Source organism: Maniola jurtina, chromosome 21, assembly GCF_905333055.1.
Source record: "Maniola jurtina chromosome 21, ilManJurt1.1, whole genome shotgun sequence".
Taxonomy (NCBI): domain Eukaryota; kingdom Metazoa; phylum Arthropoda; class Insecta; order Lepidoptera; family Nymphalidae; genus Maniola; species Maniola jurtina.
In genome coordinates this window covers 4,646,162-4,673,375 of record NC_060049.1, presented here as the reverse complement: position 1 = coordinate 4,673,375, position 27,214 = coordinate 4,646,162, and the positions used below count along the sequence as shown (strand labels likewise).

Below are 27,214 nucleotides of genomic sequence, written 5' to 3'. Positions count from 1 at the left end.
GAGTGTTCTTAGCTAAAATCCAAAAAAATTGGTTCAGCCGTTTAAGAGTTATCAGCTCTTTTCTAGTTTTCTTGTTGAAAAGAAGGTTAGATAACCGTTAGGTTCTTAATATTATGTCAATTGACAAATTTATGTCAAGCTGTCAAGATGCCTTCACTTGTCGGGGGTGTTATAAATTTTTAATTTACACTTGTACATATTTAGACTAAATATCTTAACTATTTTTTTAACCCCCGATCCAAAAAGAGGGGTGTTATAAGTTTGTCGTGTGTATCTGTGTCTGTGTGTCTGTGTATCTGTGTATCTGTGTATCTGTCTGTGGCATCGTAGCGCCTAAACGAATGAACCGATTTTAATTTAGTTTTTTTTGTTTGAAAGGTGGCTTGATCGAGAGTGTTCTTAGCTATAATCTAAAAAAATTGGTTCAGCCGTTTAAGAGTTATCAGCTCTTTTCTAGTTTTCTTGTAGAAAAGAAGGTTAGATAACCGTTAGGTTCATAATATTATGTCAATAGACAAAATATGTCAAGCTGTCAAGATGGACGTTGCCTAAATACATAATTATTTATTTGAAAATGATGTTTTGGAAAACTCAAATACTTTGGATCGTCGGGGGTGTTATAAATTTTTAATTTACACTTGTTATCTATTTAATGTTTATTAAAAAGCGTAGCGAACCCGAAATTATGATGAAAAGGTATCATACACAAGGTAGGACCTATGTCTACAGCTAAACATTAGGTATCCTGTAAGGACTACCACACGCCAAGGTCTTGCACTGCCTGAATCCAGCGGCTCCTTCCAATGCTGCGCTTTCCAGTACAAGCACTAAGTATCTTACTTATTGTAACTTGCTAAATATTTCTATACCTACTGAGACTGACTTGATAGTACACTGAAACATACCTGTCCAATCATCTTGTAAATCTTCTCTCCATCAAGGAAGTAAGCGCTTGTGACGCAATTGAGCGCGGCAGAGCGCACTGCGTTGTCTCTGTCCCCAATGTGACGAGCCAATTCGCGTAAAGATGCCCCTACACCACCCGACATCACCGCTGAGCCATACGTCTCGAGTAGGTGGTTGATGCATTCAAGGCACTCTAAAAATAACAAAGGATATAACGTCAATAAATAAAGTGTGTTCGCATAGATACCTCCGCCGCCTTGAGACGTGCCGCAAATTGTCAAAGGTGCCGCCGCGACTTCAAAGTTAGCCGCATGGGGTGTACACCCGCAGGAGAATTTGGCATCTACTCATATTTTTTTATTAAAATTCTCTTTTACTACCTAACTTGTGTTGATTATTTATATTCGTATTCGTATATTCTTGCAATAACGATAAGAAAAATTTGTCTTCTATTTTATTCTTAGAATTAAAAAACCATTTGTTCAACGAATACAGTAAAAATAATGAAATAGTAAGAATACCTGCGGGTGTACAAACACTATGTTAGTGAAAAACTATATTCGAAATGGCGAACTGTCCAAAATAGCGAATGCTATAAATTTCTACATACCAGCCCTTTGTCTTGCATTCTTCGATTTCAATCCTTCCATCAGATATCCAAACAGCTTGGTAACTGAATAGACAATGCATATTTGTTTGAAAAGAGCTTTCACGCCATTCCGTACCGTATCTTTAGGGTCTCCCACCTTAAACAAAAATAAATTATTTGAATTCTAGATCCCTATCAAAAAATTTCGAGATAAAATTTGTAACACCGGGAAATTGTGGAAACCAATACTGGTTCTGACTCAGTAAGAATAACTTATAGAATCCATAGAAAATTCCATTTACGAAAAAAAAATGGAAAAAAAAGATTAATTCCGTATTATATCGTTACTTTAGCCCGACATTCCATTCACACGCACAAAACGTTTTGCATCTTCATTCCTCATACGCATGGCTAAGGTTTGAAATACTCTTCAATCCGATTTTCAATTCCAATTACAATCCGGGTATCTTTAAAACAAGAGTGAATAGGCACCTTCTAGGTAAACGCGTCCCATCTTAGACCACATCATCACTTTCCATCAGGTGTGATTGTGGTCAAGCGCTTACCTATAGTGAATAAAAAAAAAAGGTCTGAGTTATTCTCTATTTTTAACTTATGCCTAAAAATTTTAATTTTTAACTGAGTCAATATTTTTAATTTGGCGATGTATGCACATACCTTCAAAACTAGATACGGTATGAAGCAATTGGCTTCGTACTCTGCCATAGTGTAGTCACTGTCACTCAGGTATTGAAACACTATTGTGAGATACTCCAACCCTTTGAGAATTACTGATGGATTTGTGTCGAAGAACCTCAGGGTTAGCCATTTGAGGACCAGGTCCAAGTTTGCCATTAGAGCTGTTCCATTCTCGTGGAGGTCTTCTGATAGTGCTTCTATGGCTTTTAAATGGTACCTATGAATAAAGCAATGAATAATAATAATTAAAGGTTTGTTCAGCAGTAACACAGAAAAACTAAGAAAAAAATACCTACAAAAAATGACAGAAACAACAAGATCAAAACATAAACACTTGATGAAGTGTTGACCTATTTATATGGAAATGTGTACTGTCCAAAATGAAATGGCAAAATTAAGTCAGCAATCGCAGGTCCAGTGTGTAGATGTCAGTGATGTAAAAGGATATTTCTGAGGTATATATATAACTATAAGTAACTATTCGGTATATCAACATACAACTTAAAACACTAGGTCTGGAAACTTCACATTTTGCACACTGTAGATTTTCAGTTTTTACTTAGACCCCATTACAAATCGTTTTTCAAAAACTCCACCTAATTCTTAGTGTGTATTTCATCTTATGTATTACCTGAAATCACTATGGAACATGTTGGCCACAAGTTGCTTGTTAAGACCGGCACTATTCATCTGCTCTTTCAGTAGTTCGAAGAATTCTTCACGAGGAGTAGTGAAATTCCATTTGAGAACTAAAATTAAATATTTATTCATCAGTTTTTTCTTTGGTCAGTCAGTCTTAGTTGACTTTATAAACAGTAATACAGTCTATGAAGAGACTTACAAAATAAATAAATCAACTAAGTATATTCATTAGTAAATATTTTCACTTGATTGCGGCGAAGACCAAAAGAAGGGTTAGGTTTTTGACTTGTAACATACGTCTGTTCGTTTGTCTGCTCGTAATCATTCAATGGCTCAACCGATTTTGATAAATGATGCGCCACAAATTTATTTTGATAGCGCGAATGTCACTGGGTGGGTACAAATAATTCTCAAAAAAATCAAAATGGCGTTTTATACTTGTTACCCTTTGGAATAATTATTCGTGAGTAAATTATATAGACTAATGGTGGATACACCCTATGTCGTTCAGTCACATTCGGAAACTTATGGCAGTAAATACACTGTCAAGTACTCCCATTTGAAGGGGTTACTGTAATAATTTTTTACCTTTCAATTTCTGATCGTCAACTATACGTTGATTTTTGGCGTTGTTGTTTGGTAATAACGGCGTACAATCCTCGTCCTCTTTCTTGCCGCGACTTGAGGCGGACGTTGGTTTTACAACCTGGGAGTAAAAAATGTTAATATAATGCGTCTCATAGGAAAAAAAATCTGTCATGTTATAACATCTTATATAGACGTCTTATTTAATTCAATATAATATTATTAATGCATTTTGGAGGATTTAATGAACATTGCAATGAAGGCAAACATCGCAAGGAAACCTGTATACCTGAGAGTTCTCCATAATGTTTTCAAATGTGTGTGAAATCTGTTAATCCATACTGAGCCAGCATAGCGAATTATGGTCTAAGCCCTTCTCATTCCGAGAGGAGACCCGTGTTTAGTAGTGGACTGGCGATGTGTTGATTATGATTGATGATTTTAGAGGTGACCCGTTTCAAAAATTTATTTTAGAATGCTTAATTCTTTACATATTCTTGTCCGTCAAATCCACCATGTTGGATTAAACATGAAGTAATTTATAGGTTGCTGTTACTACCCTGGTCGGACAATAAACATACCTTCGCTTTAGCTGATGGTCCTCCCTTCTTCTCAGCTTCTTTTTTTAGCGCGCCGGCCGACTTGACTCCTTTAGGCTCGTCCTTCTTAGCCTTCGATGGTAAAGGCTGCACTGGTAGATTGGGACGGGCCTTGTCTAACGCCGCTTGCACCACGGATTTGGAGCCAGGCTGAATAAAATTAAAAGCAAAATGACTGTAAAAATAAAAACCGGTCAGGTGCGAGTCGGTCTCGCACATGAAGGGTTCCGTACCATCACACAAAAAAACCGGCCAAGTGCGAGTCAGACTCGCACACCGATGGTTTCGTTCTTGGGAATTTTTCCCGACATTTTGCACGATAAATCAAAAACTATTATGCATAAAAATAAATAGAAATCTGTTTTAGAATGTACAGGTAAAGCCCTTTCATATGATACGCCACTTGGTATAGTTAATTAATATAGTGGTATAGTTTTATCCCTTTACTTGTGCTATGAGACCTACCTGCCAAACATGATTCTAGGTCACCCTATAGGTCTCTTGACAGACACGAAAGACAGATAACAAAGACAATAGAGGCACGGAATGTCAATTACCTTCAGTTTGTCCACCTGTTTGTGCATCGCGTCGTACCCGAGGTGCAGCATGAAGGGCAGCACGCAGTCTGCGGACGCCTTGCGCACGTCGGCTGCCCTGTCTTCAAGGCACGCGAACAGTATCGGCACGCAAACTGATAACTCTTCGCGCGGGAACGCCTTTAGTGGTACTGAAAATTAAAACTTATTAATCAACATTTTGAAGGCAGGAATTTTTAAAGCGATTACGAGATTAGTATTCGGTAATTTATACAGATACAAGAGCAATCTTAAACTGAAATACTTATTGAAACTCAATTTTTCGTTGGTATTTTTATCTGCATCTTAGACTGCATCATCACTTACCACCAGGTGAAATTGCAGTCAAGACCTAACTTGTATCTGAATGGAAATAAAATATTGACATTGACTAAAGGTTCAATTTCTTACTTATCAGTAGTTTATCAGCTACCCACTGGAACAGTGAGGCTCTCAGTACTGGAGAGCCGGATTTAAGGGCGTCATACACCATTTCCCCTTCAAAGGCGGCCTGCGGACCGACTTGGTTGCACCATGCTTCCACACAAGACACTGCTGCCACGCGAATCCATTGCTTGCTGTCACCGAACGCTACAAAAAAAAACTTGAATAAAAATATTTCTATTAATATTTCTACTAGATGATGCCCGCGACTTCGTCCGCGTGCATCGCGGGATCTCTGATTTTCCGGGATAAAAGTTGCCTCGTGGGATCTCTATGATTTTCCGGGATAAAAGTTGCCTATGTCAATTTCAGAGACGCAAGCTACCCCCGTGTCCATGTAAATCAATTGAATGGATAGGACTTAAAGAATCCCATGGGAACTCTTTGATTTTCTGGGATAAAAAGTACCCCATGTTGTTCCCCAGGAAGCAAGCTAACTCTCTACCTTACAAAATCAGTTGAACTGTTGGGTTGTGTAAGGTTAGCAGACAGACAGACAGACACATTTTCACATTTATAATATTAGTACGACCAATTTCATTCTTCTTTCATTTTTTCATTGATTTAAAAAAACTTTTCAGTATAAACAGTTTTTTTAACTCTTACCTTGGAAAAATGGCGGGAAGAAAGTCCTAACATGCTGTTTGCACTTGGGCCCCAGAGCAGATGCAAGCAACTCGCAAATCTGTAGCGCACTCTGCGCCAACTTGGAGTTGGAGTCAAAAAGCCGGGCATTTAGTGCCGCGGGTAGTTCCCCCAATGACGCCTTTATTGGTGCTGAATTTTGGATTAAAGCCTTTACTTTGTCTAGAGCTTCGTTACGGACCTGCAATAGGGTAAAGTAATAAGATAGAAAGAGCTATTTAATTGCATACAGATGTTATGTTGGTGTTTCTAAGTTAAAAAGTATAAAAGTTACCTACTCAAAATAGCAGCATGGCAAGAAATCGCGAGATATTTTTGAGAAAAGAGGGGTGTTATAAGTTTGACGTGTGTATCTGTGTGTCTGTGTATCTGTGTATCTGTCTGTCACACCGTAGCGCCTAAACTAATGAACCGATTTTAATTTAGTTTTTTTTGTTTGAAAGGTGGCTTGATCGAGAGTGTTCTTAGCTATAATCCAAGAAAATCGGTTCAGCCGTTAGAAATTATCAGCTTTTTTCTAGTTACTGTAACCTTCACTTATCGGGGGTGTTTTAAATTTTTAATTTATACTTGTTAATACTCTAGTTTTTCTGTATAATTAGCGAGTCGGGTCGCCTGATGTTAAATGATTACCGCCGCCCATGAACATTTGCAGCACCAGAGGTACCGCCGATGCGTTGCCGGCCTTTCAGGAATTTGTTTGTCCACCCCTTGAATAATCCCATGTTGTAATCTAGTGGGAACACCGCCGATGAGAGTTGATTCCACAGTTTGCATGTGCGTGGAAAAAAGGATCTGGCACAACGGGCGGTCGATGTGCACCAGGCACCCAGACGTTTTTTTTATTTACGTTTCCAAGATCTTGAAGTAGTAAGTGTTTTTTTCAAAGAATATTAGCCATGCTAATCATGACTAATACTCCCCTTTCCCCTCCAATTAAGCGTAAAGCTTGTGCCAGGAGTGGGTACGACAATAGTGCAACAGGTGGGGTTTGAACCACCGACCTTTCGGAATTCAGTCCGCTCCTCAACCGTTGAGCTATCGAGGCTCAGTATTACCTTCCAGTTCTTATCATTGATCTCAGCGACCAATGAATCAGTGATAAGCGGTGCTATGTCTGTCCGCGGTCTATTGTCCTCTACTACCGCTGGTTCGTCGTCCATCGGCTCATCATATGGCTCTTCGATCTCGTCGCCCATCGAGCCTTTGCTGGCAGACTGAAAATATTATACAGGTTGAGATTTTTACCCGACTACGGCAAAGCCAAAAGGAAAGGTTATGATTTTAACAGCCAATAATGTATGTATGTAGGCAGGTTTGTATTTATGTCTGTTCCAGCGCCTAAAAAACTGAGCCGACTAATTTTGATGAATGAGGTGTCAATCAACTCGTTATGACTTATTATGGTCCGGGTGATATAAGCAACATTTTATAGGGAAAAAAATCAACGTATATTACATCTAAAAAGTGGGGGTCTCCCAAAATTATTTTTTTGCTATTTTATTATAATGCATTTACACAAAGATCTAAAACATCTACAGACCGTTTACTATAACTTGTCCCTTGCCGTCATGTTGGCACCATTGCTGTTTGCTTTATTCCCTAGACTTTAGGGTTAATTATTGTGTGAACTGCAATAGTGCCTACATGACGGCAAGGGACAAATTAAAGTGAATGATCTGTATTCTACTTTCTACGTGTAGAATGTATAGTTGCTATTTTATTGCCCTTCCCTGAAAATAATTTAATTGAACTTCTAATTCGTAGTTTTGGGTCAACGTAGTACACCAAAGTTTCAGGTTTGTAACTCATTTAGTCTATGAGCTAGAGACTTGTAACACACAGACAGACAGCAAAGTGACATTAACAGGGCTCCGTTTTTACCCTTTGAGAACGGAACCCTAAAAACCTACCTTGCTAACTGTCCCCAATTGTCGCGTAGGCGTCGGCGGCGAGCTATTAGCATACTTGTCCATTTCGAAGCTAATCAATTGTTTCGTTGCCGCCTTTTCGCTGTCGAAGTGGTTCAGTAAGGAAGGTCCCACATACAGAGAAAGTATGCCCAGAAAGTTAATTGTCGAGGTTCGAACGTTAGGATTCGTTGCCGCGAGCGCTTTTTTCGCGTGTATTACTATTGTCTTGACGTTCATTCTACAAATAAAGATAATATTTAGACTACGAAATGGATAAAAGAGGTTAAATTTTCATAATTATAATTCAGGGTTAGAAGAAATATACATTTTTAAAGCGATTTTATATAAATCGATAACTCAAGTTTCATTAGTGACGAATAAGGTCTAAAGCTTCTAATAAATAATCTTTAGGCCGGCTGCATATTGGTACCAGAAATTGTCTGCAAAAAAAATTCGGACGCAGACCGGAATACACTCAGAATTACAGCATACAAAATAATAAAAAGCTTTTAAAATAATTGTATAATTAAAAATTCACGGTTATCGGATCTTTTCTTTTACTTGCGCTTTAAGTCATTACTACCTGCCAAATTTCATGATTCTGGGTCAAAGGGAAGTACCCAATAGGTTTTGATTCCCTTGACAAACAGGTCTTGAGAGACACAACAAACAGACAGACAGACATCCTGTAAGTGTTAATTTTTTCCATTTGAGATACGGAACCCTAGAAAGCGTTAAATTCCATAACTCACGTAAATCCAAACTCCTTGATAGCGCTTGCCATCCAGTTGAACATCTCAGCTTGTACTTTGGGGTTCTTCTGCGAGTCCATGGCAAATGTCAGTCCTTCGTTCAGCACATGTTCCAGCCCGCAGCCCTCCGCGAGGGATGTGAGGCAGTCGGACGAGACTGTGGCGCAGGAGGTTTCCGCCAACTTTGTTACCACGTCTTGAAGGACGAAATCTGCTGCTGTTCTGTTGTAAATAGATTTTTATTGGTAACAGATTAATTGCTCACTGAAATAAGTTTTCTGATCCAAATCATGGTTACAGTTTAATTGCTCACTGAAATAAGTTTTCTGATACAAATCATCATCATCATGATCGTCATGAGAACCTAAGAGGCCAAGTGGGCCAAAGGTAAGTGAAGCTGAATGAAGGGGCGATGGAGCGAGTGTTTTGGCTTTATTTAACCCCAGTTTACGAAGAAACGAAATAATATAAATTATAAGGTCGCAAATTAATTATTTTGTTACAGTTTAATAACTTAATTGCAATAAATATAGTTATCAAACATCACTTACGTGGAAACTGGGAAGTTCTCTGTAATATATTTGCAGGCCTCAAGTCTGGCCTTCAGGACTTGCACATTGGTGTCTTTGAGGCCTGGTTTCTTGTTCAGCACGCGATATAAGATTTGCGCCGACGTGTCTGCCGTTGTGAGGCCTTGGACTGTGGAGTGGAAGGACTGGACTGCGACCAAACGGCTCTTCCAATTGCCATCGCCAAGACCTGGCAAGGGAAACACATTTTCAGTACTACAACAGCTTTAAATTATTATTTACTTGATGCGTTTGATACTATTACTTGAAAAAATATTAATGAAAGTATAAAGATGAAGTTACAAAGATTTCTAAAAAAATATCACCATACAGTTTTATATAAGAATCATATATTTTTGCAACTCTCCCAGTGAACATTTTCCTATTATGACTGGATGGTTGATACAGCGGCTTGGCCTATAAGGGTGATTAACAATAAGGGTCCCCTCGGCTTCAGGAGCGACCTTGGATGGCTGGAGTGAAGACTTCGGCGGGCAGGGGCAATGCACGCACAACAGACAGAAACCAGCCCAGAGAGAAGAAAGAAGGTGTCCAAATAAAGGTTGATGCGCCATATTGAATTTATGGTGACGTATGTTTAAAGAGGCTTACCATTGACAACATCCTCTGGGAACAACTGCTCAGCCTTAGCATCTATTTCCTCTTGTGATAACTCTTGTTCTCTAGGTGGGCTGGGTTGAGCTCTCGCTGAAGCTTTCTTACCACCAGCTGCCGATTTCTTTGCAGCTGTAAAAAATAATATAACTTAGTGGTGTCTTCGGCATCACCTAATAGAGTACAATACTACCACTTTTATAAGTCTCATCGGCCAAATTCTTTTGTGTGGAATGTATATCGAAAAGCGAAACCTAACCTGACTAAAATCAAATGAACGCCAATACAAAGCCTGAGCCTATTTATAGTAGCACTAAAATTTAGTCTTTGACTTAAAATTCTTTTTCTGTCCTTTTTTACCAGTATTTAAAAGAAAAAGAAGCAAATACTTTAAATTTAGTTTAGAGAAATACATCAGAATCGACGCAAATATCATACCAGTAGCTGGCCTTTTCACAGGTTTAGGTTGTGACGAGCCGGCAGCAGATTTGCCGTCTCCTTTACCCGTCGCGGTTGTTGCCGACTTTGGTTTGGCTTCCTTCTTCGGAGCTGATACTTTCACTTTGATCTCAGCCTGTATGATGATCGAAAATTATTTTAGGCTTTGTAGCTTCGCAAGAAGTTACAATTAGTCGAAGTCTGGTCTGTTTGTCAGTTACCTTTTTAGGAGTCATCCGCTTAACCTATTTTGACGATATTTAATACTGAGATTAAGCCTCAATAGCTCAACAGGTTGAGAAGCCGACTGAATTCTAAAAGGTTGGCGGTTCAAACCCCACCCGTTGCACTATTGTCGTACCTACTCCTAATGCAGCTTTGTGCTTAGTTGGAGGGGAAAGGGGAATATTAGTCAGATTAACATGGCTAATATTCTTTAAAAAAAAAAAACTTGCACCCCAGAGACAGACACAGGCTACTTTTATCCTGGATAATCAGAGAGCCTTCACAAGATTTTTAAAAACCACGCGGGAGAAGTCAATTAGGCTATCTATAGAGCGTACTTTGACTTTGCTCAGACTTAAGTTTCAGGTGAAACGAGAAAGATTTATGCCAGCGATATAACGCTGTCTCATTCTAACAGTTACTTAAGTCTAAGTGTCAAAATTTCGCGTCATAGCGCGACGTTTGGATTAATGTCTAGCTAGCAACCGATAAACTGCAAGCTCGCTTCGTCTCTTCCGCAATGTGCTTTAAGCCTGAGACTAATCACTAAAGGTACTTTGCCAAAAAATAAACGATACGTTTCCCATTCTATGGTTACATTGCGACTGTGATTTCGACACCCTAGCTTTAAGAAAACTGGATTATAATTTTTGTGAGGGTTTGTGCTCCCAAATTAGCACCACTATCAGCAAAATGTAATCTTACCTTGTCAGCAAACTCTTTGATCTTCTGCTCTTTCAAGTTGTCCAATTTTCCTATATGTGGTGCGATGTTCTTTTCTCCGACCAACTTGGTTGCAGTACCCAGGGCCTCCGCCGCTGCGTCTCTTACAGCTGGATCTGAATATAATAGTTAGAAAAGAATTTCAATATGTATAATACTTAAATTAACTACTCAAGCTTAAGGTAAGTTTAATCTAAAATTAATCTTTGGCTACAAGCGCACTATGGTATGGTACAGTTAAGGTAAGCCATGCCTGTCGTAGAGGCGATGGCCGTTGGAGCCAGAAAGTCATTGAGTGGAGACCGCGTTTAAGAGAGCGTAGTGTAGGACACCTTCCAGCACGATGGACCGACGATATAAGGCGGCTGACGGGAAGTGGCTGGATGAGAAAGGCTGAGAACCGGGTCTGGTGGCACTCCTTACGGACGGTCCAACAGTGGACGTCCACAGGTTGATGATGATGATGACAGTATGGTATAACATATCCATGTTGAGTACATATCTTCCTCTGTCGTTTAGAGCTTTTTTTTGCCTGACACCAACAATGACATCTAATTTTTAGTCTTACCTGCACTTTCAAGCAGTTTCAGCAGCCCGGCCACATAAGCCTTGACCAGTTTCTTGTTAAACGCTGCGGGCTGTGTGTGACATAATGCCCGCGCGAGGAACAAGGAACTCTCCGCCTTTATAGACGGGTTCTTGTTGTCGAACGCCGCTAGCATGTCCTCCATTATTGCTTCTAGATTTGTCTGCAAAAAACATTACCATGTGAGTCTATAGTCTCTGGTCTGGTCTGCTGGGAGGTTAGAGCTATGGTTAGTTACTACCCTACCGGTAAAACCATGCCACCAAGCGATTTAGCGTACCAGTACGATGCCGTGTAGGAATGGGTTTAATAAAACTGCCATAACTCTTCCAACTTAGCATACCACTAGACTGGGGTATAGTAGTTTATAAAATTGTTGCATAGTAAGAGTTCTTCCCCTTTTCTTCTCTATGGCTCTTTGTACTGCGTACTTTTTAGTTTTTTGGTCCGCCATTGTCAATAACTCTTAATAAACAGCAGTACCTATTATGGTGCAAAGGAAATTCTTTGTCTAGAGCCAACAAGAATTTTTCACTTAGGGAGTTGGACCAAGGCCTTGCAGACTGCTTCTCTTTTAATTTCCTATATTTTCTACACCTAATGGGTTTTACTTAACGCACAATTAGTATGTATTTAGTTACGTCACTCGACTTAAGAGGCCACGCTTAGTAAACCCCATGTCATAATATATAATGGGATTCGCTGATTGGACTAATGGGATACAGTTTCTCATAACACTTAAATCTTGTTGTCATTATTGTACAAGAGATAAGGTGTAATCTCGTTGTTGTAATGGTATTAGAACTTTATTTATGGTTAATAGTCAACCAGATGATGCTTGCGACTTGGACCACGTGGATTTTGATTTTTGAATCCCGTGGGAAGTACAGTATTAGGTACATTACACTAATTACACTAATATTATAAAGGCGAAAGTTTGTGTGTATATATGTATGTGAGTATGTTTGCTACTCCACGCGACAAACTACAGGACAGATTTGCCTGAAACTTAGAATGGAGAGAGATTATACCTTGGATTAGCACATAGGCTACTTTTTATCCTGGAAAATCAGAGTTCCCACGAGATTTTAAAAAACTTACATCCACGCGAACGAAGTCGCGGGCATCAGCTAGTAAACTCTATATAACGACACTGAAGGTACTGCGCATTTTATTATAATAAAAGCGACAAAAGAACGTACACAGTTGATTAATCGTTGTCGTTATTCAGAGTGGGTGTAATGCTATACAAAGTGTATCATTGTATGGAAGGCAAGCAGAACCAACAAGCCGCGTGATTTCAACGCTTTAGGGAGTTTATCGTTAAATCGAGTGACGTTACATGGTTTACACTGTATCTGAAATTATATTTCCCGGCATCAAAGTAGCTGTCACTAGGTGCAACCTAGTGACAGCCCGGACATTCCCCGGAAAAACAGAGTTTGCAGAGCAAAATATATAAAACTAAATCTATGCAGACATCATGTATTATCCTCAATTCTAACAATTCATTCGGATTCCATACCAAAATGGTATTCAAAAAAATGCCAGTCAGAAAAAATTATACTCACACAAGGGTAAATAGCATCAATGGCTTCTCGCAGTGCAGTGACAACATTGGTCTTCTTTTCCTTGAACTTCTCCAGTATAGCCTGGACACAGGCAACTGCGTAGGGCTGGAATTTATTTCGAAGACCACTCGCCACCATCCCTAGCAGTCTTCCTCCCAGAGCCACTACCATCACATTTGAATCTTTTGATATCACCTAGAAAAAAAAGTAAAAAATTACATAATTCATTCAATCATTAGGTACATAATTCATTCAATCATTAGGTACATAATTCATTTTTCGGTCGAAACTCGGAAGTAAAGTGGCATTATATTAAATGGCCGCCAAGCAGAACAGCCATTCCGCTGAACAGACGATAACCGTTAAAGATTTAAATTTTAAAATTGTTATGACATTCTAGGGCTTCTGGTAGAAATATCACCTGGTCTTTCAATGTAACTTAAGTTTTTGGTACAAAATAGACAAAGTAGAGAAGGAAGTGTCCAAATGGCCACAAGCAACTATTTGATAATAACATACCTTTTTCAAAGCTCGGACCAAGTCAGCATAATCCCCTGGCTCCAACTTAGGTGCATGCTTCAATAAATGCTCGAGTGCATCTAACGCCTCTTTCCGCTCCTGCCACTTCTTATTTTCCAGTTTGTCATAGAAATCCTTGGGTAGTTTGGAGAGGATTTCCACTGGGTCTAAAAGCTCGAACGGGTCCATGTCAGGGGAGTCCCCGCCGCCCGCTTCTGCATCGTCATCATCTGCACCACCTAAATTAACATATAATGCTAGATTAGTTTAATTCTTGACTTAAAAACAGCGCAACTTTCTAGTACTGCAAGTGTAGCCTATAATTATTTTTTGAAATCAGCGCTTAGATGCGATTTTTACTAGACCTCTGCTGTCCATCCATCTGTCAGCCGGCTGTATCTCGTGAACTGTAAAAGGTAGAGGCACGGGGCTGACACACCACCAACTTCCAAACTCCAGGCTAGTACTGAGAATTTTTTAACGGAAAAACGCAACAGCTATTTTTGGTCTGACCCGGGAATCGAACCCAGGATCTCGTCATCCGCAGTCAAACATGCTAACCCTTGGCAGTGCAGAAAGAGAGAAATACAGTGTAAACTCTATATAGCGAAATTGTAGACCACCAATTTTATTACATTATAAATAGTTTTAACAATTTTAACCAAATGAACCTTAGCGATTTCTATGTTTTAAGAAGTTTTTCATTGAATGGAAGTTTACACAATTAAAATCGCGTACCATCAACAGCATCTGAAGGTGGTGTGTCCCGCACTCTGCTTTGCTGCGAGCGCAGGTATCTGGTGGGTGTAGCCCCTCCGGAACCACTGAAAGCTTCCCTTAACTCTTGTTGCACCACTGCTTGAAGGGATGCTATGTGAGGCTCCACTGCTACTCCAATCCATCTGAAATAAAATAATTTTATAAAATGTCTTCACATTATAGGATAACAGTAAATTTTCTTTTTGAAATTATTATATTTTACTGTAGTACATACCACGAATAGTAAATCGCGAAACTACGAAATAAGCTTAAAATCATTAGTTTTTTAAAATTTGAACTATATAAATAAAGCGCCACGGACGAAGTCGCGGGCATTATCTAGTTATGATAACAAGATAAAGTTGAAAACTAAAACCCGACTGCGATCAACGCTGAAATGTTAGAGTAAAATAGTTTTTTATCGCATTGTATATTTTAATGTTATCGTACATTTATATTCATGAACTCAGAATTTTTTCCTCTTTCATTTGACACCCCACTCGATAAAATAGCAACAAATAATTTTTGGAAACCCCCACTATTTTGATATAACATCCGTTGGGTCATTATTTCGTATAAAATATAGTCTGTCACCCGGACCTTTACAACAAATCAATTAACACCTCATTCATCAAAATCGGGCTACTAGTTTAGGCGCTACGGTGGAACACACAGAATCTGGATACAAACATACATACATAGACTGCTAAAATCATAACCCATCCTTTCGGTTTCGCCACAGTCAGTAAAAAAGATGACCCCTGTGACAAATAAAATAAATTCACAAACCTGTGCATTTCAACAACAAGTGCCTTCATTTCGTCCCGCACACCTTTATCCCTGTCTGCCAACAATATGGGTATCTTCTTAACCATTGGTTTAATTGCTATCACTTTATTGCCAAACTGCTTGAGCGCAGAGTTTAGGGCTGAAACACAGGCAGCTACAACTTTGGGGTTCTTCTGTTCCATGCCCTTTAGGAGCTCTTCTTCTACTACTTCGTGTTTTTCAATCTCAATGTACATTAGCGTGATCTGTCAACAGATAGTGTAAATATATAAAAGGACAAGTGTAAATTAAAAATTTATAACACCCCCCGACAAGTGAAGGTTACAGTAACTAGAAACGAGCTGATAACTTTCAAACGGCTGAACCGATTTTCTTGAATTATAGCTAAGAACACTTTCGATCAAGCCACCATTCAAACAAAAAAAAAAACTAAATTAAAATCGGTTCATTAGTTTAGGAGCTATGATGCCACAGACAGATACACAGATACACACGTCAAACTTATAACACCCCTTTCCACGCGGATGAAGGCATCAATTTATGAGTTCTCTGAAAACTCTTTATACAACTTTGCTAGGAGACTTATAGGCGAAGACTCTCCTTTGATGGCGAAACTTCAAAGTCTAGATCACCGCCGTAAGGTTGCCGGTTAATCGGTGTTTTATAGGATATATTTCGGAGAGTGTGCACAGGAACTTTTCGATCTTGTCCCCCCTTCACCATTTTACCACCGAACCGCAAGACGTCGGGCGAGTTTCCATCCTGTCGTCGACATTCCATCTACACGCACGAAACGTTTTGCGTCTTCATTCCTCATACGCATGGCTAAGGTTTGGAATACTCTCCCGCGATCTGTGTTTCCTACCAATTACAATCCGGGTATCTTTAAAACAAGAGTGAATAGGCACCTTCTAGGTAAACGCGTCCCATCTTAGACCACATCATCACTTTCCATCAGGTGTGATTGTGGTCAAGCGCTTGCCTATAGTGAATAAAAAAAAAAAAAACAAGAAAATCCTAGTCCTAACTCTTACAGACTCACTTATCCAGGGGTTTTTAAATAGTGAGATGGGCTTGCGCTTGGCGACAATCATGTCATAAAAACACTGTTACCTTTTGTTTTTAAACAGTCATTTTTTATCAACCCTAGTTCTCTATCTGACTGTCGAGGTCTAGTTTATAAACAAATATTTCACGTACCTGCAAGGCGAGATCTTTTGTCTTAGTTTTCGGCGCAGCGATGCACTTGGCAACAATGCCAGACATAACCTCGCCCGTCGTCTTTCCTGCATGTCCGCAGTTCTCCACGAAAACGAGCGCCGCTTCCAAACCTGGTGGAAATCATCATAATCATCATCAAAAGTAATCCCCCGCCATTTGAATCTTTTAAGGGCTCCGTATTTCAAAAGGAAATAACAAAACCCTTATATAGAACCACTTTGTTGTCTGTCTGCCGGTCTGTCAAGCAAACCTATTGGGTACTTCCCGTTGACCTAGAGTCATGGTTGGCAGGTAGATAGGTCTTAAACACAAATAAAGGGAAAAATCCAAAAAACGTGAATTTGTGGTTACATCACAAAAAAAAATTAAAATGTGTTTTAATTTTCAAAGTAAGATAACTATACCAAGTGGGGTATCATATGAAAGGGCTTTACCTGTACATTCTAAAACAGATTTTTACGCATAATAGTTTTTGGTCTATCGTGCAAAATGTCGGAAAAATATTCAATTATGGAACCCTCGGTGCGAGAGTCTGACTCGCACTTGGCCGGTTTTTTTATCTTTTAATTTTACGGGGCATTTATAGGTCATTTGCATCTTGAGTTAATCCAAATGCTCAAAGAAATATATTAGCTTGAGTCATTTAGGTTATCTCAATCAATTAATATTGTTCTCAGAACAAGTAAGCATTTCCTGGATATCCTTGATTGTATAAACATTATATTGAGGACCAGACATAATAATTGAAAGTACTGCTATGCCATAGAATTACATGAGTAATCTTTGTGTCCCAATTGCTAAATATTTAACTAGAAATTTAATGAATCATTTTGAATCAGAAAAAAATGTTCTTCGATAAAAAAAAAATTACATCATACCACTTTTTACACCAGAGAGAAAGGAGCAAATTTTTTCTTTGCCTTTGTAAATTATCAAAAAAAAAAATTAACTTTGTTATAAAATATGGAAAGTATCATATGACCCATGAAAAAAAAGGATCATTTTATAATACAAGACAGAGACTAATAGATGGTGCCCACAACTTTGTCCAGATAGGTATACATGTTTTTTTAGAATTCTGAGTGAACTCTTTGATTTTTTAGGATAAAAGTAGCTTATGTCCATTTTTACGATGCAAGCTATCTTTATACCAAATAGATAATGCTCGCAACTTCATCCACGTGGATTTAAGTTATTTATTGGAGCTCTTTGATTTTCCAGGACAAAAAGTATAGATGTTCTTCTCTGTGATGCAAGCTATCTCTGTGCGAAATTTCATCAAAATCGGTTAAACAGATGGGCCCTGAAAGGCCAGTAGACAGACACACTTTCTCATCACACTAATATTATAAAGGCAAAAGTATGTGTGTATGTATGAATGTGTGTATGTGCGTGAAATAGTAACAAACAAACAATTTGTTATTCTTTCACGCAAAAACTAATAGACTAATGGAGGTAGATTATACCAAGGATAACACACAGTACACACACATACACACACACGCACGCACACACAATGAAGACAAGTGTGTCTTAGTTATACACTTTCACAAGTGTGTGAAAGTGTATAACTAAGTATTTCTAGCACAAAAATGACATTTGAAAAAATCAATATCATTGATAAAGGTACAGAACCTTTAATAAGGCCCATATTTGACCAGTTACTAGTTTTCAAAGCAAACAGCTAAAACCAAACTCACCTCTTTCTTGGGCAACTGCATTGCTGTCTGTTACAAATTTCTTTATAAGACCCAGGTATTTATTCCACTCTGGGGACTTCTCGTCGTCGATCTGGTTGAACAGTTTTATAGCTTCTTCGTATCCTGCAACTCTGGCTTTCCATAGTTTGTGAACACATTTCTCATCTGTGGGTAACTTCTTATATTCATTTTCATCCTCCATGGTGGAGTACTCGTGACTGAAAATAAATGATATAATTCAAGATTTTTATTGGATAGAAGCAGGCATTACTTTCGGGAAGTTGATGATACACAAGAATCAAAATGCTTAATTTAAAATTAATTCCTGAGGATGAAATGTATGTCCAATGTTTTAGAAGTTTTTTTTTTCCTCTCTCATCTGGCTTTACAAAGATTAGCCAATGTCAAGTTTGTAGTTATTTGTAACAATTTAGTTAAACTATACAAGTATGGACCCCGTCCGTGCCGGCGCTCGCCGACACACGCACGGCACCCCCTTAGAGCGCTTTCTAGTCAGTTTTAACAATAAAAACACTCCAAAAAGGCAGAGCACGCCCGCCAGCTAACACCAACACAGACGAAGTCCTAGAAGATTTGTGTGGTGGTTGTGTGTATTGCTTGTTTTTTCTGTATGTTTAGTAGTGGTAAGACGGGCAGTGCATATAACATACTGTACATTGTCCCAGATGTGTCTATTTTGATGGATTATACAAAACATAAGTTTGTTGTTCCTAGTATTAGATTTTTGTTGCTTGTTGCTAAATGCTTTCAACAATAAAAGTTTTCTCTTTCTTTCTTTCAGATGAGTCCAACCATTCTTATTTTGTTGTTAACATAACCCAAATTACTTTAACAGACGTCTTATATGATAAAAAGAAGTACCATTCTTTGGATTCAATGTTGCTCTAGTTTGACAACTATAATAAGCTTTCACAGTCAATTTTAGATTTGCTTTTACACACGTTTATAAATTGCACAGATATCCAGGCAGATGGACAGATGGACGGACTATAGAGACTTGGTAATAGAGTCCCGTTGGCTCCTTTTAGGTATGGACCTTTAAAAAGCATATTATAAAATCGAAGATTATGTGACTACAATTATTATTTTGTACATTATTCAAGAGTGGTGAATGTTAACTTAAATGTTGAATACTTTATTATATCGTTATTAGCACTTACAACACTTACAAAGAGAAAACAAGGGCTGACTTTATACTATGTACAAATATCTATATCCTGGTTGGTAAAACTTAACACAGCTTAAAGACAAAGTAGTGTTCTCTTTAAGTCACTATAAGTAACTATTGTTTGTAAATTCTTATACCGGTTTCTATTACTATTAATGTAGTAAGTAAACAGTGAAATTTATGCACATAATGCATAGCATGCAACTGTAGGAATGCCACTCTGTTTGTATCTAATAATATCCAATGGTCTTTGTCTTTGTTATTTAATAGTAGCATGAACACACACCTTAACAGTTGGGTGAGTTTTAAGGTGCACTGCATAACTATTACATCTACTGCAACTTAATGGATAAAAATTCAAACTTAGCTTATTTACACAAGAACAGCTGGATTCTTTAAAAACTCAACATATTTACACAAAGAACAATTACTTGTCTCTCTCAGAAACTTGGATGTTTACACTAAAACAAAATGACTCTGCAGAAACTAAGCTTATTTACACAAGAAACGAGTTACGAGTGGAATCAGAAAAACTCAATTTATTCACACAAGGAATAACAGGATTATCTGAGAAACTCGGTATATTTACACAAGGAACCACAGGACTCTCTCAGAAACTCGGCTTATTTACACAAGGAAAGAGAGGCCTCTCTCAGAAACTCAATTTATTCACACAAGGAATAACAGGATTCTTTGAGAAACTCAGTTTATTTACACAAGGAACCAAAGGACTCTCAGAAACTCATATTATTTACACAAGGAACAACAGGGCTCTCTCAGGAACTTAGCTTATTTACACAAGGAACAAGCCTCAAGGAGCCTCTCTGAGAAACTCAATTTATTCACACGAGGAATAACAGGATTCTCTAAGAAACTCAGTTTATTCACACGAGGAACCACAGGATTCTCTCAGAAACTCAGCTTATTTACACAAGGAACAATAGGACTTTCAGAAACTCAGCTTATTTACACAAGGAATAATAGGATTCTCTCCCAAACTCAGCTTATTTACAAAAGAAACAATACAAATCTCTCATGAATCAGTTTATTTACATGAGGAACATCAGCTTATTTACTTTGGCATAACATCCTAAAGTGGTGGGCATCTCATCTATGTTTTGTTTTCATTTAAAAAAAAATCAACTACATAAATACAAATTCACTGTGCTTCTGCAGTTTGTTCTACTCCATAGATGTGAGATATAAATTAATTATTATCACTTTTACTTTTAAACCCCCGACCCAAAGAGAAGGGTGTTATAAGTTTGACTTGTGTATCTGTCTGTGGCATTGTAGCTCCTAAACTGATGAACCGATTTTAATTTAGGTTTTTTGGTTTGAAAGGTGGCTTGATTGAGAGTGTTCTTAGCTATAATCCAAGAAAATCGGTTCAGCCGTTTGAAAGTTATCAGCTCTTTTCTAGTTACTGTAACCTTCACTTGTCGGGGGTGTTATAAATTTTTAATTTACACTTGTTAACACTACAAAGCTAGAGCTTTTAGAGTTGAAGTGGTCTAGTACATCCACCAGATGCGGTTAAGGAATAGCCTCTTCCACTTTTTTAACTCTCTGTCTGTCACTCTCCACAAAATCTCTCTGCTTAAGTCTCAAAGACTTTTAGTACTTCCTGGTGACTCTCTGGCTTTAAGTCTATGGATTGATACATACATATTTTAAACATTACTTTCATTATTTTACTAAAGAATCCTTTTCTGTAGGGAACATTTGAAAATGATAACTATAATTTTAGCCCAACAATTTAATATACTATCGGTTTTGTTTACAACCAAATTCACATTGTTTTCATAATATAATATAATAAGTAAATATACATTTTCAGAAATGTTACAAAGGTGTATTATACGAAGGTGAAGCCTGGTCTTGCATATGTAAGTAATTTTTTTATTAAAAAGGATTCTTGTTAACCATGAAACCAATTTTTGCACTAAATATGCATCTTGCGCGACCTTTAACGTGATTCCCTACCAAGGTCAAGGATTGCAGCTATTTACTGCAGCATGCATGTAATATCGTGCAATTACGCCTATATTGGGTATTAGAACTTAGTAAGCCCTAGCCAATTTATGGCTTAATGCAAGAAGTCTTATTGTTACAAAGGAATCATTATAGCAATAGGTAGAATTTTGGTTTTGTTACTTTTTATTACTGTTTATGAGACATAAATATATAAATTTTTACGATTTAAAGATGAAGTTTTGCGTAGTTGGCACTCAATTATTGAAGGAAATGCATCAGAAAGACGTAAAACGCACAAAATTGATGATTCAGAACGGCAACGTTAACTTTCTTTGCGCTAATGGAATGGCTACCTGGATTATTATACCTCACAAAAGACTTTAATTACGGGCCGTTTCATTTATAGCCGTATCGAATATGCGGATATAAAGCGAGATGTAAAACTGGATCACATACTTTGGGCAGACGCCCGACAACGGTCACTTTCTACGATACAAACAAAATTACTTCATGCAATTAAACTTACCGTTACACAGATGTTCTTAATGCGTCAGGATAATTAAACCAGTGAAATTGAAATTAAACCACATGAATCGTAAATATTTCACATTATCTAACGAGAACTTTTAGTAAAACCGACAAAAAGGACTTCTTTTTCGACGTCGTTTTTTAATTTTGCGAATGAAATATGAAATGGAGTATGGACGTATGAATGAATATTGCCAGTTCGCAAAATATATCAAATTTGTCTTTTCTGTCAAAAATAAAATATTCAAAAATAATATATTTTACAACATTTAGATATTGATTTCGTTTAATAATTGAACTCATACTAATAACAAAAATACTAAAATAAGTGTCATTTTACTGATCAAATCTTGAAGTGGATTCTTAGATTAAAAACATTATTGATGATGGCAATACCATTGCTAAAATTTCAGTTCATTCATTAATCTTTTCACTATGATCGTTCAAGTTAAACCGGGTCCGCCAAAGAGTATGTATGACTATTATAATCACTACGTTTGGGTCCGCTGCGCCATGTTACGAACAAAATGTCGTTTTCTACACGTTAGTAACTGAAACATATTTAGCAAACAGGCCGCCCACTGTGATTTTTGAGTATAGAACATTTTTGTTTGTAACTTCCTATTTATAATGAGTTCCGACGAGGAAGACGTTCACCAGATTCGGTTATTTTTATGTTATTAGAAAGAGAGTTCCAAATAGTTAAGTCTTTCCCGTATTAATTGTATAAAATGCAAATAACTTTCTTTAATCCGATCCAACGACTATCTAAATGAAAAACAAAAAGATTTGACGATATGTGTTTCTGGCGCGCACAAACTGTGAACAAATATAGTATCACACTAATACTATAAAGGCGAAAGTTTGTGTGTGTGTGTGTGTGTGTGTGTGTGTGTGTGTATGTTTGTTACTCCTTCACGCAAAAACTACGGGACGGATTTAGCTGAAATTCGGAATGGAGATACCTAGTTAGATAATATCCTGGATTAGCACATAGGCTACTTTTTATCCCGGAAAACCAAAGAGTTCCCACGAGATTTCAAAAACTTAAATCCACGCGGACGAAGTCGCGGGCGTCAGCTAGTGAGTGATAAATGTACCCCTCTGACTTTTCACGTAGGTACCATTTTATGTGTCAAACGTATTTCTAGTACGATTGAACTCGGGTGAACCGTACTTTTGTCATAGATAGGTATGTACACTTTTATACGTCATGATATGACAGCTGTTGACATCGTAAAACCAGTTAAACTAAGCCCATAGAGTTCAACATGAGAAGTAATTTTTTATGGATTATACTATCGTAGTACTGGTAGTTTATACCGTGACTTGTTTGTCATTTTCGTTTTTATTTCTTTCTGCTTTACATCGAACTGCACTACGTTGGATTCTTATTACTCTTGCATATAAAGATCTGGTTAGACACCTGGATCAAGTAATAAAACGAAAAACTGGCGAATAGCTAATGCCATGCTATTGATATGACCTGCAAAAAGATTCCATTGAATTGAGAACCCCCTCCTTTTTTTGAAGTCGGTTAAAAAACAATCTAAAGGGCACAGACAGTATTTTTCTGCCTTTCGCGGCGAGCTATGCTTTCAGAGACATCTATGATAATTTTATGGAACGTTCGCTGGAAAGATCCTCATTCGCATAATTTTTTGTAGGCAGTTTACATTGACTTGCTGCTTATATCTCTAGGATAGGATGGTTTGTTTTGTTTATTTCCCATTCAATTTCCATTCATTTGCTAGGATTGAATGAATACAAATGTCAGTCATCGACGGTGTTGTATTCGTTTTTCATTCGTTCAGAAAAAATTCAAATGGTTTGGAGAACGTTTGGGGACGAGACGTGTGTCGCGGTTTTTTCGTGACTACTGTGCGTTCGCAGATTTTGCCTTGCAAGTTGCAACAAACTGATAAAAGATTATTGTGTTTTTTGTTTACATTCGCGTTTTGTGCTTTTTTATTTTTAATCGGAATTGTATAGGAGTAAAAAAAAAGTGAATGAGACAATAAACATTCGGGTTGTGTTGTGTTTTCGTTTTTATACAGACGCAAGAATAACATTTTAATATTGTCGGAAAGTGAGTTTTTAACAGCTGTTCCTGCATAGTATGCTTCATGTTGTAAGTACATTATATTTTTGTATAATAATTATTAGTATTCATTGATACCATGCATCGGTTTTTTATTTTGAAAAATTTATTTAGTTTCATCATAACTAACGCCTTCGGCCTTCCAAATGTGTCGGGTTGTTCAAAATTAGGCAGCGTGTTTTATTATTAAAGGTACCTAATCGTCTCACGTCTGTTATGGTCCTGTCTTAGTCTTAGATCTCACTTAAAAACTATGATTTTCAGCACAGTAATCTATATACTAGTGTGGAGTCAATATTTTTTTATCATATTCTATGACATCTCATAATGTGTCACCATCGAATAACTATGTTTCGGACGGACCGAGACATCTGATACCTATTTGTTTAACTTTTATACTTTTACGAAACTTTTACTAAATCTACACATTACACGAATATCAATAGATTATTTTATGACAATATTCATAACTAGCTAATGCATTAGACTTGTTCACTTGGATTTACTTTTTTTTTAAATAAATACACTGTTTTTATTTATTTATTACGAAGGAACCCCTATATTTCCTTAATTAAAAGTTGCCTAGATCACTCCACATATAATTCTCCATCTATCTGTGAGAGTACTGATAAAATTGGTTCAGACGTTCCAAAGAGACGGGCATAAATTTTGTTTGGTTATGCTATCACCCAATTTAATCATAATATGAACCTAATAAATGATAGTTATTTTGAAATCAAAAACAAACTTTGTTTGTTTGTACTTAATTGATAAACTCTGAAACTCATCATTAGAAAGTTGCTTTATCCAGAAGTAAGTAGTAACAGCGAAGCTGGCTAGATCAATAATAATTTCATACCTACTGTTATCTAAGTAAAGTGCCTACCATCAGTCATACATTACTAGAAGAGCTGAAAGAGGCACCGACCTGCCTGTGTTAGTTGGGATTGGGCTCTTTAAGCCATAGGTCATCTCGTAAGTGGGTTTACTAGGAGGTCCAATTTTGCTAATTCTGTTGTATAGAATTTCTAAACTAAAATGACCTTTCTAAATGTATTGATATCCCTTTCATAATGCTTCCTGTGGAAAAGGATAGCACTAGAGTTAAACTTGTCAATTTGCTTAAGAGATTGTGTACAATAGAATAAGCCAATTGGTTTGATGCCTGTTCCAAACCGGAATGGATTCAGGGCAATTTGGAAAATGTTAAAGTATTGTCTAAATTGGCTCTGGTGGGATGCTTCCACTTGCGACCCTTGCCATATAGGTTTTAAAAAATTCCATAGGAACTCATTGATTTTCTGGGATAAAACGTAGCCTATTTGTTAATCCATGGTATAATCTATCTCCATTCTAAATTTTAGCCAAAAAAGACTCCATCCATTCCATTCTAAGTTTTTGCGTGAAAGACTAACAAACATCCATACACACAAACTTTCGCGTTTATAATATTAGTGGAATATATTTCGGTTCATCTTACCCTTTACCCTTTTTATTCTGAGAGGAGACCCGTGCTTAGTAGTGAGCTGGCGGCGACAGGTTGATCATGAGTCATAATGAAGATGTGATTAGGTTGTAGGTAGGTTACAACTAGGAAGTCACTTGGGTTACCGGTTGTAGGTAAATAGGAAGTCATTGGGTTATCGGCAAAATAAATCAGAATCATGGTCGGAATAACAATGACGTTTATTTTTAGAACTCACGTTCTTTGCCTGTCCACAAAATAAATATTTGTAGAGGACAATATTAGGTATCTACTATCTACCTATCCACTTCCTACTTTGAATTGATTGATTGAAATATATATAATTCAAGAAGTTTTACTGAGTCTTGCAAGATCTAATGTTTTATTTTTTCTGTGGACTTCGCCATTATTTAGAACATTGGACAAGGAAGGTTTGCGAAATTGGGACGAGTCAGCCAGTTGAAATATAGGGTATTACAAGGAACCAAAAGCTTATTTTGCTATAATCCGCCAAACCAAAGAAACCTGTAACCTGTAAAGCCAGCCACCAAGCAACAGTGTGGCTTGCTTGGTGGCTGGCTTTTCCTGCATGTTTTTCAGTGGGAGGGCGGGCGGTGTATGTCGCATGCTGCATGTTGCACCATACAGGTTTCTTTGGTTTGGCGGATTATAGCAAAATAAGCTTTTGGTTCCTTGTATATCATGGAATTCCGCAAAATAACGCCTGCTTCTATACTATATAGGGTATTAAGTAGATATAGATACTTTACAGTAGGAAGAAAGACTATACATGGATCATTAGAAAGAGATACTTAATCAGCAGTTCCAGCTTCGTAGATCGTAGTCTCTGTCACTCAAACCTATGTTACGTTTTGTTGCTGACTTGTCAGTTTCAAGGACAGAGACACAGCTCTACAAAACCGAAGCGGCCGATTAGGTATCTCTTTCTAAAGTTCGATGTGTAATATTTCCTGCCAAGTACCTACTGTGCAGTCTCAACATAAACGATTCCTCGATGATTCAGCTGACATATTATTATATTATGAAAGGATAGGTACTTAAATACAGATTATCTACTTACCTAATTACTTGTAGGTATACGTGTAATGAAAGATTTATTATTAAAGCCTTAACCACACGAAACGCGTAACGGTTCCGCAGTGTGGCACAGATTGTGAACAACGGAATTAGTCACACTTGAATGTTTGGATTTAATATAATTAGATAGAAGTGAGGCAATGATGATAGATCATAATTCAGCTTCATACAGTTCCTCGTATTGTATCATCCATCCGTACGCGCGCGTTCAATGCGATGACGCGGGCCGCGGACGTCCTGTCATGTAGTTTCCATCCACGTCCCGCTGCGCGTTGTGTGTTTCAAGCCTAAGAGCCTGTTCAGACGAGGGGCTATTGTCCAGGGCAAGTCAGGACAAAAGTCCTTCGTCTTTTACCACGATTTTCGGTTAGTTCATCGTGTGCGTTATGCGATGCAGTTCTCAACGGCCTGCGTAGACGAGGGACTGTTGTCCGTGGAGGAAAAAAAATGGATCACTAAAGATCTGTGTTGCATATCACAACAATGAACGGTTAGTAAGTAGGTACGCAGAAAAACCGTAGTAAGAAACGAGGGACTTTAGTCCTCCGCGGACAATAATCCCTAGTCTGTGCAGGCCTTAAGCTGCGCATGATTCACAAATATGGCGCGGCGAAGATGGCGGGCGGGGATTGCACCCATATCCGTGCTACGTGACGAGCTGCACGGCTATTTTCGCAATACGGGACAAGTTGCATACACAGAATTTCGAAGAAAAGTAACTGTATATAGTTTGAGTACGTGCGAACTGCAAAGTAACACGATATCAGCTAACGATAATACCTACTTAATAAT

At 37.8% G+C, this 27,214-nt stretch overlaps 2 protein-coding genes across 6 annotated transcripts in view; one reads left to right on the top strand and one right to left on the bottom strand.

Moving 5' to 3' along the window:
• The window catches only part of LOC123876283 (protein mini spindles), a 33,754-nt gene extending 11,823 nt beyond the window's left edge, over nt 1–21,931 (bottom strand). For both annotated transcript variants that reach the window (XM_045922486.1, XM_045922487.1), the window contains exons 1-24: nt 21,757–21,931; nt 18,065–18,282; nt 16,344–16,474; nt 15,144–15,388; nt 14,334–14,497; nt 13,596–13,834; nt 13,077–13,271; nt 11,488–11,668; nt 10,902–11,035; nt 9,972–10,107; nt 9,531–9,665; nt 8,901–9,108; nt 8,350–8,571; nt 7,598–7,835; nt 6,743–6,901; nt 5,646–5,865; nt 5,007–5,186; nt 4,578–4,747; nt 4,003–4,170; nt 3,425–3,542; nt 2,826–2,943; nt 2,174–2,411; nt 1,517–1,652; nt 906–1,099 (exon numbers count right to left, since the gene is read on the bottom strand). In XM_045922486.1, coding sequence (XP_045778442.1) covers nt 906–1,099; nt 1,517–1,652; nt 2,174–2,411; nt 2,826–2,943; nt 3,425–3,542; nt 4,003–4,170; nt 4,578–4,747; nt 5,007–5,186; nt 5,646–5,865; nt 6,743–6,901; nt 7,598–7,835; nt 8,350–8,571; nt 8,901–9,108; nt 9,531–9,665; nt 9,972–10,107; nt 10,902–11,035; nt 11,488–11,668; nt 13,077–13,271; nt 13,596–13,834; nt 14,334–14,497; nt 15,144–15,388; nt 16,344–16,474; nt 18,065–18,266 — 4,131 coding nt within the window. In that variant the 5' untranslated portion in view covers nt 18,267–18,282; nt 21,757–21,931. The remainder of the gene's footprint in view (nt 1–905; nt 1,100–1,516; nt 1,653–2,173; nt 2,412–2,825; nt 2,944–3,424; nt 3,543–4,002; nt 4,171–4,577; nt 4,748–5,006; nt 5,187–5,645; nt 5,866–6,742; nt 6,902–7,597; nt 7,836–8,349; nt 8,572–8,900; nt 9,109–9,530; nt 9,666–9,971; nt 10,108–10,901; nt 11,036–11,487; nt 11,669–13,076; nt 13,272–13,595; nt 13,835–14,333; nt 14,498–15,143; nt 15,389–16,343; nt 16,475–18,064; nt 18,283–21,756) is intronic.
• Nucleotides 21,932–23,564: 1,633 nt separating this feature from the next.
• The window catches only part of LOC123876287 (protein goliath), a 97,348-nt gene continuing 93,698 nt past the window's right edge, over nt 23,565–27,214 (top strand). For all 4 annotated transcript variants that reach the window (XM_045922497.1, XM_045922493.1, XM_045922496.1 and 1 more), the window contains exon 1: nt 23,565–23,889. The gene's annotated coding sequence lies outside the window, so the exon portion shown is untranslated. The remainder of the gene's footprint in view (nt 23,890–27,214) is intronic.